The 15,051-nt window shown below is 51.5% G+C and overlaps 2 protein-coding genes across 11 annotated transcripts in view; both read left to right on the top strand.

Moving 5' to 3' along the window:
* Positions 1 to 2,539, top strand: part of LZTS3 (leucine zipper tumor suppressor family member 3) — a 45,816-nt gene extending 43,277 nt beyond the window's left edge. For 6 of the 7 annotated variants that reach the window (XM_032604262.1, XM_032604263.1, XM_032604259.1 and 3 more), the window contains one exon: positions 1,803 to 2,539. The gene's annotated coding sequence lies outside the window, so the exon portion shown is untranslated. The remainder of the gene's footprint in view (positions 1 to 1,802) is intronic. The other variant, XM_032604258.1, reaches the window with a different exon arrangement.
* The window catches only part of UBOX5 (U-box domain containing 5), a 33,244-nt gene extending 30,703 nt beyond the window's left edge, over positions 1 to 2,541 (top strand). For 2 of the 4 annotated variants that reach the window (XR_004345680.1, XM_032604269.1), the window contains one exon: positions 1,808 to 2,539. Coding sequence is in view for 3 of the 4 variants with exons in the window: in XM_032604269.1 (XP_032460160.1) it covers positions 1,808 to 1,929 (122 nt within the window). In the remaining variant the exon portion in view is untranslated. Of the gene's footprint in view, positions 1 to 1,802 lie in introns of all 4 variants that reach the window. The other 2 variants (XM_032604268.1, XM_032604267.1) reach the window with 1 other exon arrangement.
* The last annotated feature ends 12,510 nt before the right edge of the window (positions 2,542 to 15,051 follow it).

Raw genomic sequence — 15,051 nt, 5'->3', positions numbered from 1 at the left:
TTCAAGAGTCTCTCTTCAATTTCCATTGCTGATTCTTCCTTCTCTTCCAGACTCTTGTCTTAGACCCTCTTTTCTATACTCTGTGTCACTCAAGTGAGAGCCCACTTGGCCTGTGACTGCCCATATTCACCTGTAGCTCCTTCCTCTCCTTGGAACTCAGACCCTGACCTCCCTTACAGCTTCTTGGTGCCTGTGTGGGAAACTCATGGATATCTTAAGTGAATTTCTAACTCAGAACTGCAGGCGCCTCCAAAGGTTTTTCCCCATAGCCCCCCATCATCCAGTCACTGGTAAAGAGCAAGCATCTTCTACCCTGTGGTCAAGCCTATAACATGGAGGTCATCCTTCGTTTTCGTCAACATTCCTCACATTCTATTCGTCATCAAGTTTTGTTTACACTGCTCCAAAATAGATCTCAGGGATGTCCTCTCTGCTCCATTACTCTTGCTGCTACCCTGGCCCCAGCTCCTGCACTGCTCCCCCAGATTCCTGTAGCAGCCTCTGCTTCTCCTCCACAGTCACCCTTGCCTGCCCATCCTCCTCATAGGAGCCAGAGGAATCTTTTTTTTTTTTGCAGTACGCGGGCCTCTCACTGCTGTGGCCTCTCCCATCGCGGAGCACAGGCTCCGGACGCGCGGGCTCAGCGGCCATGGCTCATGGGCCCAGCCGCTCCGCGGCATGTGGGATCCTCCCGGACCGGGGCACGAACCCGTGTCCCCTGCAGTGGCAGGCGGACTCTCAACCACTGCGCCACCAGGGAAGCCCAGAGAGGGATCTTTTTATGTAAGCCAGATCATGATACTCCACTTCTTAAAATCCTTCCAGGGTATCCCGCTGAACTTGGAATAAAATACAAATTGCTGCCTGTGAGGTCCTGCATGTTCCAGCCCTGCCTCACCCTCCTCTGCCACTCTCTCACACATCACACCTTTGTTTTTTCTGTTTCTTTAATGGACCAGCCACTCTTTGTACTTGCTGTCCCTTTCACTCATGCATGGCTGGCTCCCTTTCATTCTTATGGCTCTTCACCCAAAAGGTCATCCTTGCCCTCTCCAGATGGGTGTGGACTGGGGGAGAAAGAGCAGCCTCCCTAGGCCAGGGCCATGAGAGAAGGGCAGCAGGTATAGCTTGGGGAGGAGGGGTGGCAAGACCTGCCCGCTGTGGCCCTCATTCAGGACACCCTGTGGGAAGCATGAAGGAGAGAGCCTGCAGCACAAGAAAGGGATTGATGGGTCAGGAGGGGAACTGCTGGGCTACAGGGCCAAAGAGACTCAGGCGCCAGGCTCAGCAGGCAGGTCTGCTACAGACAGACCTCAACCCTGCCCCTCTGGTGACCTCCGTCCCCCCTTGACCTGCCCAACCTGGGTACCTCAGACCATTTTTTGCTTTTTCTTCTCGTCACATCTCACCTTTCTTGCAGTTTATCAAGGTTGTCAGGGTGAGCTTGTGCCTTGCCCTGACCTTGGCAGCCTATCCAGGGGAAAGTCCATCTTGCTGGGAGAGCAGCAGGAAGGGCCCAGTGCTGCCCAGCAGCCCTCAGAAGCCAGCTTTTCTTGAGCATTCATTGGAGCACCGAGATTTGATTATGGAGAGGAGGCTCCCCAGATTCTCAGGCTCTCTGGCATCCTCTCCTCCCAGATCAGTCAGAGGCAGCCTAGGGAGGGAGGAAGCCAGGCTGCTGAAGGGATGCAGGGTAGGGAAGCTTCTTGTCCTACTCCAGGCACATGCCCGCCTCCAGGATGGAGCCTGGACCGGGGGCAGCTTTTCCTAACCCTGGCCTATTTTCTTCCCTGATTCACCAGAGCAGCCTGGGAGCATCCTGGGCCCCGAGTGCACATCCTGCAAAAGAGTGTTCTCTCCCTACTTCAAAAAGGAGCCCGTGTACCAGCTTCCCTGTGGCCATCTCCTGTGCCGGCCCTGCCTGGGTGAGAAGCAACGCTCCCTGCCCATGACATGCATAGCCTGCCAGCGGCCATTTGCCAGCCAGGACGTTCTGCGGGTTCACTTCTGAGTGACTGACCTCAACCTGAGAAGACCTATCGCTGGGAGGAGCTGAGGAGGAGCGAGTGGGGGGGTCAAAGCTCCTGAGGTCTGGCCAGGTCCCAGGCACAGGGGGGCCTCTGCTTTCTCACGGGCTTTCCCTTTGTCTCCTCCCACAGCATAGTACATGGGCCTGCGGAGTGAGGGGTCAGGGAAGGGGCTCTCCACGCCTGCTCAATTGGCAATAGGATAACAAAGCCATAGTTTGAGCTGGGAGGGATGGGGGAGATGTCCCTGCCCTCCTGTGCCTCCCTGCCAGCACCCCCCTGCCAGAGCCCAGGGCCTGCTAGAGCCAGCCCCACCCTCTGAGGCCCCCCAGGTCGTCTGCACACACCCCTCAGCCTACAAGGTGGATGTGAATGTGGCTCGGGATCTCAGAGAGAGCCTCCACCTTCAGTGTCACCCAAAAGTGGAGCATGGCAAGGATCTGTGGAGTAAATGACTCAGCCCCTCTGACTGGCAAACCACTCCGAGCCTTAATAAAGCAATGGTTGACATCTGCTGTGGGCTTCCTCTTGTCTGTGTCATCATACTCCTCTACCCTACCCGCACCCACACAAAGTGGGGCTGTCACAGGGCAGCCGTGAGCAGTCACTGCAACCCTGTCAGATTGTAATTTGGGTCAATGGCCTGAAGGGACAAGAAGTTGCATTTGCAGGTGCATCTGATGCATGAGGGTTTGCAGGTGGGTGTGCACGCCAGTTGGAAGGGTTGAGCAGCCCCCTAGGCTGGTGACAGCTTGCTTAGCTGCGTGTGGGCAGAGCTGCACTGCCTTCCGAGGGGAGAAGGTACCTTTTCAGCATGGGGCCTATTTCAGCAAAGATACTTGTGGATAGATTGCATTTTTTTTCCCATTCAAAATTTTGGAGTCCCAGAGGGAAAATATGTATTCCTACAACTGTTCACTGTATGGAGTAGATCCTAGTCATGGAAGAATATCCGTGAAAAAATACACTCTGCTATTCCCTGTTCCCTCTGAGCATGTTTGGGAAGGAGGAGCACGGTGATGCTTCTTAGTTTATTCTTGAGATTTCATCACAGCCACCGGTGCACAGCCTGTGGGGGTCCCTCAAGCCACTCAGGATACTGAGCCATCTGCTCTCCACTACTCCCACAGGCCCGCTGCCTCCGGGACCCTCCAGGGGAGAAGGCCAGTGTTCTCTCTGGCTTCCACGCTTTGCTCACAGGGCAGAGAGAACTATAGTTCTTACACTAATGGGGGAAGGAGGGAGCTTATTAAAAATTCCATTCTTGGACTCCAGATCTAAGAATTTAGAGATCTGGGGTTGGGGTTAGAGAATGTGTTTTTAAGAGTTCCTAGAAGGTGTGTATGGCCACAAAGGTGGCTGTGGAGAGGCAATCCCACCCTCCCCTCTGCCTCCTGGTGACACTTCCCTTGACCCCTCCTCACATGAGCCTCCAAGGTCTGCATTGGGGGGCTTTCCTCTTGGCTGGTGAGACTCCCATGTGTCCTTCGGCTTTAAATGTCTGGGTCAGTCCAGATTATTGCCTTATCTTCCTTGTGTGCTTGTGTTCTAGGAAAAGCCCCACCATTGCAGCAAAAGCAGTGCTGCAGAGGGGAGGGCAGTTCCTACCCTCAGCCTGTCATGGCCTCAAGATAACAGCCTAGTTCCCCAAGAGCAAGTTCACTGCTGGGAGGCCTTCCCTCTGGGGTTTGTCTTGTCTCTCCCAAACTGGGAGCCTGAGGAAGCCGCCAGCGTGGGGTCAGCATAAAGCGCAGAGTGCCCAGATGAGGGCAGAGGTTCCTCCCCTCCTGCAGGGGGCCTAGTGATCTGCATTTTGAACAGGCTGCTGCTCCCCAGGTAGCTCTGGGAGGAAACCAGGCATGGGAGCCCCTGTGATGGACAGGTGGAGCCATATCCACATCTTTGGAGATGCATCCATTTTTATCTTAAAGAGTCCCCTAAAATGAAGTGGTCTTTTCACCACCCTTGCCAGAACACACAAAGCACTGCTGGGCTCCGTTTCTCTACCCTAGAAAATGAGAATAACTTTTCTTGCTGCCAACTAGACTCAAAGGATTTCTCACCAGAGCCCAGGGCAGGCGCAAAGCAGCTAACCAATAAACTCAAGGAGCTGGACTCTATTGACTCTGAGAAGACTCAGGACTTCAAAGCCTTGTGACCCCACTGCCTCCTTGCCTGACCACAGGGTCTTTGCGGGTACATGTCCCCTTTCCTGTAGCATTTACTCAACCCAAAGTCCATTTGGGGGCACGCAGCCCTGGGCCCTTTGAGAGCAGGAAGCTGGGCCCCAGTGGCTGGTCTCCAAATCTTCATCCCCAAGGTGCAGAGTGAGGCCTTGCCCCATAACCTGGCCGTCCCCTTGTGGGGCCAAGGCCCCAGGCCTTGGCTACTCCACCCTCACTCATGCTCGCCCTGCCTTCGCCCTCCAGCCCCAGGGGCAGGCAGAAAGGAGGGCCACTCAGAAGTAGTTCTGAAGGTAGAAGAAGTAGGGAAACCAAATCACCAAGAGGAGCACCTGCTCTGTGCCCCGGAGTACTCCATCTCCAGGCGGCTGCATCTGGGTCCTGGAGCTGAAAGGCTCCCCCATCCCCTCGTCAGCCCTGCTTCCTCCCATGGGTCTCCAGCCTGAGGCCGCTCAGTTGCTGGGTGCTTTTCCATTCCCCAAGAAATGGTCCTCTGCTGCCTGGGTTGCTGTAAGGAGGTCTGCAGACAAAGAGACCTGCCCCTGGAGGGACCCCCCTGCCAGGCTGCCGGGCTGCCGGGCTGCCAGGCTGCTGCTCACCTGCGGTCTGCAGTATTGTGATGCTGGGCTGGCTGCCTGTGTGCTGGCCACTGGGGCAAGGGCGGGGCTGCTGGTGTGCTGGGCCCTCCCGCGGAGCTGCCCTCTCCCCTCTCCAGCCCACACCGGCCTGCTTGGCCTCTCAGTCCACTTACACAGGCAGGATCTTTCCTTCCAGTTCTAGGTTGGAAGGGGCGTGGCTGGATTGGGAATTGGCCAATAGAGTGGCTTTTTAAAGTAAATAGAAATAACTCAGGGGCTTCACTGGTGGCGCAGTGGTTGAGAGTCTGCCTGCCGATGCAGGGGACACGGGTTTGTGACCCGGTTCAGGAGGATCCCACGTGCCGCGGAGCGGCTGGGCCTGTGAGCCATGGCCGCTGAGCCTGCGCGTCCGGAGCCTGTGCTCCGCAGCGGGAGAGGCCAGGGCACTGAGAGGCCCGCGTACCGCAAAAAAACAAAAAACAGAAAACAAACTCAGTTCCTCAGTCACACCAGCCACATCTGAAGTACTGAACAGTCACATGTGCTAGTGGCTACCCTGTTGGACAGCACAGATACAGAACATTCCATCATCAAAGAAAGTTCTATTGGCCCTTGGTGTTCCCTTTACCGCTTAGGAACCTGTCTCCCGGGAAGTAGGGAAACACCCCTACACGGGGGTGGAGCTTGTAACGGAGAGCAGGACAGTGGGGTAGAGAATCAGATGCGCCAGCACCTTGCCGGCCCCCACCCCCACCCCCGACCTGGCAGAGGCCGTGCCCACAGGCTCCTCCCTGCTGTAATGCTCTCCCTCCCTTACAAAGAGATGCCTTGGCCCAGAGGGTGACAAGATCTCCCGAGTGGCACAGGGAGGAGGTGAGGAGGAAGGAGGAAGAGGCAGCCATGTGGCAGTTGGCAGGTTTTTTCCACCAAGGTCTGCATCAGTAACAAGGTAATGCTACCCATAGCCATACTACTGAGAGATGACCACTCAAACATGGCTCTCCTGGCTCTTTTCTCTTCCAATAATTTTTTATAAGGAAAAAGAGGCACGTGTATATACTGTGTGGTTCTGTTGCCTGCTATTTCCCTTAACATTATTTAATGGACATTTGCTGTCATTACACACTATTCCTATTATAAAGATCTTTTTGAAGAACAAGCCAGAATAACTAGAAAAAATCTGAAAATGAACAGTTTGATTTGGGGGTGGGGAAAACTAACCCATGAATACACAGACAGAGCAATGAAAAAAATTTTTAAATCCAGTAACAGACCCAACTGCATAAGGAAATTGGGGTGGCGGGGCGGGGGCGGGGACCTCTCAGCAAGTGGTGCTGGAGTCACTGGAAGAAGGAAACCATCTAAGAATTAGAAGAAAATGGAAAATGAGGAAATTCTTGTAAAGCTGGAAGTGAGAAAACCTTTCCTGATTTCAGAATCCACATATAGTTAGGGGAAATATTGATAAAGTTGACTACATAAAAAATTAAAACATAAAAAACCTCTTACATAGAAAAAGAAAGCCACCATTAGCAAAGCAAAAACACAAATTACAAACTGGGAAGACACAATATGTAAGTTGCATTACAATGGTTAATATTCCAATATATAGCTTCTAAAAATAAAGACACACAAAGAAATGCAAATGGCCTTTTAAGCATGTCAAAAGATGCTCAACCTTGCTCATAAATATGATGAAATAAAAATACGCCTGAAATACCATTTCTTGTTTAGCAGATGGGCACAAATCTCAAAATTTGGCCACAATCTGCTGATGAGGCTGTGGGAATGCAAGGAGTACACCCTCTGTGGAGGAGAATATCTAGCAAAGTTACATATGCATGATCCCTCGGACCAAGCCATCCCACCTATAGGATTCTAGCCCAAAGATTCTTCGGCAAAAAATGAAGAGAACGATTCCAACCCTACCAACAGGCAGCCTGAGCAGCCAGGGCTGGTCTGGGGGGCTTAGAGCCACATCACCCCCTGTGGAGTGGCCAGCTGTGTCCAGAAGATGGGCCCAGGAACAAGTGGTTTGCACACACATGATTTTGCATGAAATATCAAGGGGATTATAGAGAATTTGAAGCCCATCCAGGTATGAAAAACAACAACAACAAAAAAACCTTTGCATTCAGAAGTCTTTCAGGTGGTCCAGTGGTTAAGAATCTTTCTTGCGGGGCTTCCCTGGTGGCGCAGTGGTTGAGAGTCCGCCTGCCGATGCGGGGGACGCGGGTTCGTGCCCCGGTCTGGGAGGATCCCACGTGCCGCGGAGCGGCTGGGCCCGTGAGCTATGGCTGCTGGGCCTGCGCCTCCGGAGCCTGTGCTCCGCGACGGGAGAGGCCACAGCAGTGAGAGGCCCACGTACCGAAAAAAAAAAAAAAAAAAAAAAGAATCTTTCTTGCAATGCAGGGGATGCCGGTTCAATCCCTGGTCGGGGAACTAAGATCCCACATGCCAAGGGGCAACTAAGCCCACATGCCAGAACTATAGAAGCCCAAGCACCACAACTAAGACCCGATGCAGCCGAAAAAAACAAATAAAAATAAATAAATAAGTCTTTTAGAAAGTTTTTATATATTGAGCATGCCGTCCTGGGAATTGTGCTAAGCACTTCATACATATTATCTCATTTAATCCTCACAACTCTCGGTAGAAGGAGTAAGCCGAGGCCCAGTTCCATGAAGAGCTCATCTGACTGACTCCAAGGCCACCAACTTAACCCCTGAGACACTCTGAAGGTAGTAGAGGCTGGCAAAGATCAGGCGCAGGTCCCCTCTACAGGGGTGGCCTGGATGTTGTCACCACAGAGCCGCTAAGGATCCCTCCATTGAACAGGAGCCTAGTGCAGGGAACGGGGTACTGCCAGCACTGATCTGGTGGGAAACCACCCAACTCCACGACCTACTAGAACCTTTCCACCTGGACCCAAGTCCATCATGAGACCCAGAACTAAAGGCACAAAAAATTCTATGGAATAACAACTCACGACCAAGCTACAGCACAGCTTTTGAAAATTCAAAAATATTATACCTCTAGGCACAAAAAATAAAAGAATTCCCCTTCCCCCACCACTGCCAATAAAGACTCAGCAGCATTAACTTCCTGTAAATGGATACATCTTCTGGTTGAAATGAAAATGGAAAAGTACCTGTCATGTACAGTTACTGAAAGAGGTGAGTGTGGGAAGGAGCGAGGAGACAGGTGGAAGAGTGGCTCAGGAATGGTCTCTGGCAGGCTGTGGCCAACGGCAGTGGGTGCTAGGATCCTGAGATGTGGTTGCCATGGTACAGACAGCAGCTCCAGTTGTGTGATGTATGTGGCTGAGGGAGAAAGAGAAAGAGAAACTGGGTGATGGGGAAACAATAACTAATGAGCTCTATGTGGTCCTGGGGGGGTGCGCAGGCATAAGGGATGGACAGACTGGGGGACAGTCCCAGGAAAATATCAGGAAGCAGAGGTAGGTGTAGGGAGGAAGGGGGGCTGCTGACACCCTCTAAGGTGGTAAGAAGAACTGGGTTTGAAAAGAGAGCATCTAGAGAATGAGGGTCAGGGAGGCAGAGACACAGCCTGGCCTCCGCCTCCCATGATTCCTCATACTCTCCCCTTGGGCCCAGGGCCCAGACATCACCTGTGACTCAGCTGATGAAATGCAACCTCATGGCTCATTAATTAGGAAGCCTGTAATTAGCCCGTCTCAGAAACCAGGATCCCCCAGAGAGAGCCCCTCTCACCTGCCTTCCTCTCCCCCCCACCCCAAGAATGAGATCAGGCTTGAGGGGATCTGGCCCCTGGGAATGAGGAGGGGAGGAGGGCATGAACACCGGGGGTAAATGAGATGCCAAGGCATGCGTTTATGCACCAGGCGGCCTTGGCAGATTGACCTTCTGTAATGAGATGGCGGAAATGATGGTAAGTGCCTCAGCCCCTGAAAGTTTCCTCAACTCAAGAAACCTGTGGGCAGGCTTGAGCGGCCTGGGTGGACCTGTTCAAGCTTGGTCTGTTTAAGGCCTGCAAAGCTGTGGCCCACACGGCTCAGTCATGGAGTGATCTGGAGCAAAAATACAGATTCAGCCGCCAAAACGCAGTTTCACATGATACGTGATGTCTGTCAGCAACTCTTCTTCAAATTCCCCCTTTATCCTCCCACCTACCTCCTGCAGTCCTTTTGTGCCCCTGCTCCCATACCTATTTTTCCAGTGCTCCCTGGAAACATCTATTCCAAACCTCAGTCTTCATCCTTTCCTCCTGACTTCATGCCACTGGGATGATTTCAAATGATTGGTTGCCCATTATTCAGCACTCCTCCCACCCAAAGGGGCACTTTGTTCCTTCTCTCGACCCTGGACAGGCTTGTGGCTGCTTCGACCAATGGAGTGTGGCAGCAGTGACCCTATGAGATTTCTGAGGCTGCCAGTCTGCTTAGTTTGCTGGAACACTCACTCTTGAAGCCTTAAGCCACCAAGCAAGAAGTCCAACTATCCCAAGGCCACCAGGCTGTGAGGAGCCACACAGAGAGGCCACAAGCAGGCAGGCACTCCAGTTGGCAGTCCCAGCTGGGCCCAGCCTCTGAGTCACCTCAGCCCAGGTGCCCAGGCATGTGCATGAAGAAGTCTCCAGATGATTCCAGCCCCAAGCCATTCACTCTTTCCAGCAGGGACACCACACATTGTGGGGCAGAGAAAAGGTGTCCTTGCTGTGCCCTGTTGGGACTCCCGACCTTCAGAATCCATGAGCATAAAGAAATGGTGGTTGTCTAGAGCACTGCATTGTGGGTGGTTTGTTACACAGCAGTAGTAACTGGAACAACCACAAAATCCTAGACAATTGCTGCAGAGGGGGCTGGGGAAGGAGGGGGAGAACCTGGGAGCTCAAAACCGGAATCCTCTTAGCAGAGAGGGGAGGGGAAAACCTGAAAATATTCCTATGCTAATATTTTGTACCTGACCGTGGGCAGCCAGCACAGACAGAGGATCCTAATGCTCCCGGGCTGGCCAGCACACTGACTTGGCCATTTACTAAAGAGCCAGTGAGGGGCCTGATGCAGGGTCCTGGGGACACAAAGATGAAAGAAACACTGTCTAGTGGGGCAGGGAGACGGGGAAACACATTAAGGGATGTCTAGGTACAGTACTACATCAACCTGCAAGGAGAGTCAAGTCTGCTAAGGTCAGGGATGAGGGCAAGAAAGATGGGACTCTGGTACTGATCTCAGTGGATTTTGTGGGGAGGCATCCGCTGACTCTTCATAATAGCATCCTGATTTTCTTTTAAGGCACTACCGTTTCTCCATTGGCTACAGACTGAGGGAGCTTTAAGGAATGGACATATGACTCTCAAGAACATGAGGGGCAGGTAGGATTCTTCAGGAAGGGGCAGAAGGCAGTGAAATGGGTCTTTACACTCTGGTTTGGACCCTGGTGTCCTATGACAGGGGAGGAGGAAGCAGCTGAGTCGTTGGAGCCATGTGCCTACTGAGGGCAGGGCTCTGGCAGACTCAAGGACCATTAATGTCTAAGACCAGACAAGAGAAGCCATTATGTTGCTCTCCTCAGGGTGAGACCAGGGGACATGCCCACACAGAATCTGTGCACTGAGGGTTGTGGCCTGGAACTTGCTGCCTAACTTTCCCATGACTGTATCTATGGCTGGAAGAGTCCTCTTCCATGGGTCTGTGGCCCAGGTGGACTGCCCCTCAGCTGTGCAAATGTGCCTACGTGGCGGGAAGGGGAGGCAATTTGTGAGGTGCACAGGCAGAACGCGGAATGTCCACCGGTGTGCCTGTCCCTGGGATGTGGGACAGAACAAAGCTATAGGGAGAGACCAGCCCCCTAGGCTGCCAAGTTCTGCTGCAGACCTCCAAATCTGAACATGACTTCAGGTCATTATGAACATATATTTTTCAAGGTAGGAGGGCAGAACATGTTTCATTTTACATTTTGTTAGCTTGACTTACAACTTTTATATATTTAGTCATATTTTACCCCAGGTCCTAAAAAAGGTGGAGCTGATACTTAAAAAAAAAAAAAAATTTATTATGGAAAATTCCACACACATACAAAAATACAGATTAGTATAATCAACTCTCATGTATCCATCACCCAGTTTCAACAGCTTTCAATTCATGGCTAGTCTTATTTCTTCTTTACTTACCCCCACCAAATTCACCCCTCTCATGTTATTTTGAAGCAAGTTAGGATGGCATCAGATTAACACATTTAGGACATGATTTGTAGGAGCTCCTGGAGTTCTGTCTTCCCAAAAAAACAGCAAATCACAACCTGGAATAACCCATCAAAGCCTTGAAAGGCGCAGGGGTGGGGACCCGTCTCCCTCAGGGTGTTCTGGTGTTGGGGTCCTGCCCCTGTTCCTTGCTGGCTGTGGCACTTCAGGAAATTGCTTAACCCTTTTAAGCCTCAGTTTCCACATCAATAAAATGGTGATAAACGTATCTTCTGACGTTGTTACACAGCTTATAGTGTAGTGCTGGGAACACACTGTCAGCTTGCAGTAATTGTTAGCTATTCCCCATCACCCCTGTTTAGGCATTTCCCCTATTTAGTGTAGAACATGGACAGATAAGTTTCTCCTCCCTGAGAAAGGAGAGGCTCGGAGGAGGGCACCCATTTTGTGACTGCCTCCCTTGCCATGAGGAGGGACACCCAGACATGAAGAAGGTGCCAGAGGCAGTAAGGAATTCCCAGGTGACATCCCTGGACCCCAGGCCAAGCATAGGACCATCAACCTCCAACCCTGAATCCTAAATAAGTTATAAATGTCCTGGTGGTTTAGTCACTGTTAGTGGGTTTCCAGGCAATGGAGTGGTAAAGAGCACAGACTCTGGGGCCTGTGTTTCAATCCCAGGTCTGCTGTTTATTACCTGGGCCTCCTGGGGCAACTTCTCGGTCCCCCAGTTTCCTGTCTACAAATGGAGATAAAAATGACTTCCTCCTTCCTAGGGTTTTATGCGGATTCAAGGAGGAAAGGTTTGTAAAAGGCTGAGAACAGTACTGCCGCGTACTCAGGGCTATGGAAGTCTCTGTTGTTGTCCGGGGTTCAACAGGCCTGTTCCTCCTGTGTTATGTCCCGCCCCCGGCCCCCATGCTTAGATCCTCTTCCTTCACACCTTTGCAGCACAAGTCCTTTATCCTGCCAACTGCGCCCTCCCTGCCCCCTCTTCCCGGAGCTCCCCACTCAGCCTTCACTCTCCAAACTACAGGCACCGAAGGTGTCCCGGAGAGGGGGATCTGCCCTGTGCCGTTGCCCCGCTGCCTGCGCCCCGCGTGGCCGCCCTGCGCGCTTTTCTCCGCCGGGAGCGCGGGGCTGGGGCCGGGCCGGGCTGGGCCAGGGCGTCAGATGGCGCAGCGAGACTCCTCCTGGGAGCCCAAGCCGGCGGGCCGTGCGCCCCGGCAGCACCGCCCGCTTTGTGCTCGACCCCGTCGGGTCCCCGAGGCCCACGAAGCTTCCTGACTGCGCTTCTGCTCTCCTCGGCCCGCGGCATTTCTGGCCAGTCCTCTGGCTGAAGCGTGAGAGAAGCGCATGTGGCCCTCCGCTGGCTCTTCCCAGCCGACCAAAGGGGGCCACCTCGATCGCCCCCGGAGCAGAAGCCTTTGTCCCCAGCGGGTGTCAGGCCGGCCCCGTGGGCCCTGGAGCTGGAGCCCACAGTCCCCAGATGTGAATCCACCCACCTGGCTGCTGTACAGGCTTTTAATACAGAAAAAAGCCTCTCAAAAATATTTTTTCCTAGGTTATGTTGCTTTTTACTTAGGTTATTTTTGCAGGTAAGACTTTTTATGATGACCTCTCATTTCTGATTTCTTTTAAGCTTAATGTAACCCTCTTTAGAGATCTCATATTCACATTCAGCTCCCTCCCGTCTGATGAAGAAGGGAAAGCTTTTTTATTTTTTCCTTACTGCTGGTGCAGACCCAAGGCAGTTTCATGCTAAGGCCCAGCATTTTTCTTGTTTGTTGCCCCTGCTCAACACGCCCTCTTCGATTCATTCAGTCAGCAGTTCTTGGGCTCTCACAACGTTTGCTCACTTTCGTTCCTCTGCATAGTTCACAGAGCATTTGTGTGACCACACTGCTGAAGGTCCTTGAGTCAGACTAATAGGAAGCAGATGAGATGAGACGCTAGCAGACCTGTTTGAGAATGAGGCCACCCCCTTCGGAGCGTAGCAGAGATGTCATTATAGTACAAGCACTGGGTTGACCCTGAGAAAAAAGGAATAAGAAACAGGAGTGGGGGGCAGTTGTTACCTGTTCTCAGAAAAGAGGGTCTAAGGGTAAGGAAGTATTTAAAGAACATTCTGAGATTTGGAGTTTAATCTGGAGGCTTGCAACTCTTTGTTATGTAAAGATTTGTGAAAATTCTAACCCCTTATAGCACCTTCAGATCTGATTCCCTTAAGACCTCAGTGAGATAGGACATGGGGTCAGTACATCAAGCAACCTTGGGAACAGGTGTGACTCGCTCAAGGTCACACAGTAACTACCTGGAGAGCTGAGGCTGGTACCCAGGGCTCCCCTCCCTCCCTTCCTCTTTTCCATCATTTATTGAAAACTCACTGTGTGGCAAGCACTGTACCAGGAGTGGTGTTACAGTACGGGACACAAAGGATGGAGTCCTTTCTGCCCTGAGGCTTTCATTCTAGAGGGGGTACAGTCATACATACAAAATAATAATAATAAACAAACAAACGAACTGCAAGTTGTAGTAGGTGCTATTAAACCCATCAACATAGACCCAACTTAAAAAATAACTGAGCTAAGTGCGAGGTATGCTCCACGTGGGTGCTCAGGGAAGGCTCCTCTTGGGAGATGACACTTTAAAGCAGCAAGGTGAACCCCAGGGATAGGTGAGGGTAGGCAAGCCTTTTAGGACAAGGAGACAGCAGGCTCTGAAATTCCAAAGCAGGGATGGAAAGAAGCAGATAGTTTGATATAGATTTTAGAGGTAGGACTAACAAAGAGTGAGGGGAAGCAATGGATCAGGGTGAGTCCCAGGTTCTGGGAGGACCAGCTGGCTGGATGGTGGTATGATTGCAGGGCTGGAGAACCCTGGGAGAGAACAGGGGAGCAGCTAAGAATCAGGAGTTGACCACGCTAAGTTGGAAAGGCCTATTGAATATCCAAGGGGAGTTGTCACTGGGCACTTGGGGGAGAGGCCCAGGATGGAGGTATGAATTTGAGAATCATTAGTTTGTAGAAAGTATATAAAATTATGGGGTTAGAAGCAATCACCTAAGAAGAGAAGAGAAGAGAAGGGACACAGGACTGAGTCCTGGGATACTCCACATTTAGAAGTCAAGGTCAAAGAGGTAGAGCCAGAAAAAGAGACTGAGAAAGAACATCCAGTGTGGTGGATTTTTTTTTTTTTGGCAATTTATTTATTTATTTTTTGCGGTATGCGGGCCTCTCACTGTCGTGGCCTCTCCCACTGCGGAGCACTGTCTCCGGACGCACAGGCCCAGCAGCCACGGTTCACGTGCCCAGCCGCTACACAGCATGTGGGATCCTCCTGGACAGGGGCACGAACCCGCATCCCCTGCATCGGCAGGCGGACTCCCAACCACTGCACCACCAGGGGAGCCCCAGTGTGATGGATTTTAAAAGCATATATTTAAAAAGGACAAGTGCAGAATTCTCTAGCTATCCAGTGGTTAGGACTCAGCAATTTCACTGCTGGGACCCAGGTTCAATCCCTGGTTGAGGAACTAAGATCCTGCAAGCCACAAGACACGGCAAAAAAAAAAAAAAAGACAACTGCTCAACCATGTTGAATGCTACTAAGGGATAATGTAAAATGAGGACATGGACATGACCACCAAATTTGGTAATACAGAAGTAGTTTATGACCTTGATAACAGGAGTTCCAGTGGACTGGTTTGGGCAGAAGCCTGAGTGGAGTGAGTTGAAGAGTAAATGTTGGCTTCTGGATAAAAATGGCAGTTGGACAACAATGAAAAACAAAGGTGATCACTAACTCCAGGGAACACAAAAAGTTGTTCAGTGATGGAAAGGTCATCATAATATACCATATGGTTTAGCTTGGAGGCTTAGCTTGCAGTCTAACTCGTAACAGTGACCTAACCATTATGACATTATTATATCAAGAAAATGGTGTGGGAGGGTACTGTGAGGGGTGGTGAGGAAGGACTGGTAAAAGAGTTAATCCTCTTTTTCTAAGTGACACTGAATCAAGATCATGAGCTAAGTTGTAGAAGATGTAAGGGTGGCAAAGGTGTGAAAAAGTAGTTTT

This window comes from Phocoena sinus, chromosome 15 (genome assembly GCF_008692025.1).
Source record: "Phocoena sinus isolate mPhoSin1 chromosome 15, mPhoSin1.pri, whole genome shotgun sequence".
Classification (NCBI taxonomy): domain Eukaryota; kingdom Metazoa; phylum Chordata; class Mammalia; order Artiodactyla; family Phocoenidae; genus Phocoena; species Phocoena sinus.
This window is presented reverse-complemented; position numbering and strand designations above follow the sequence as displayed.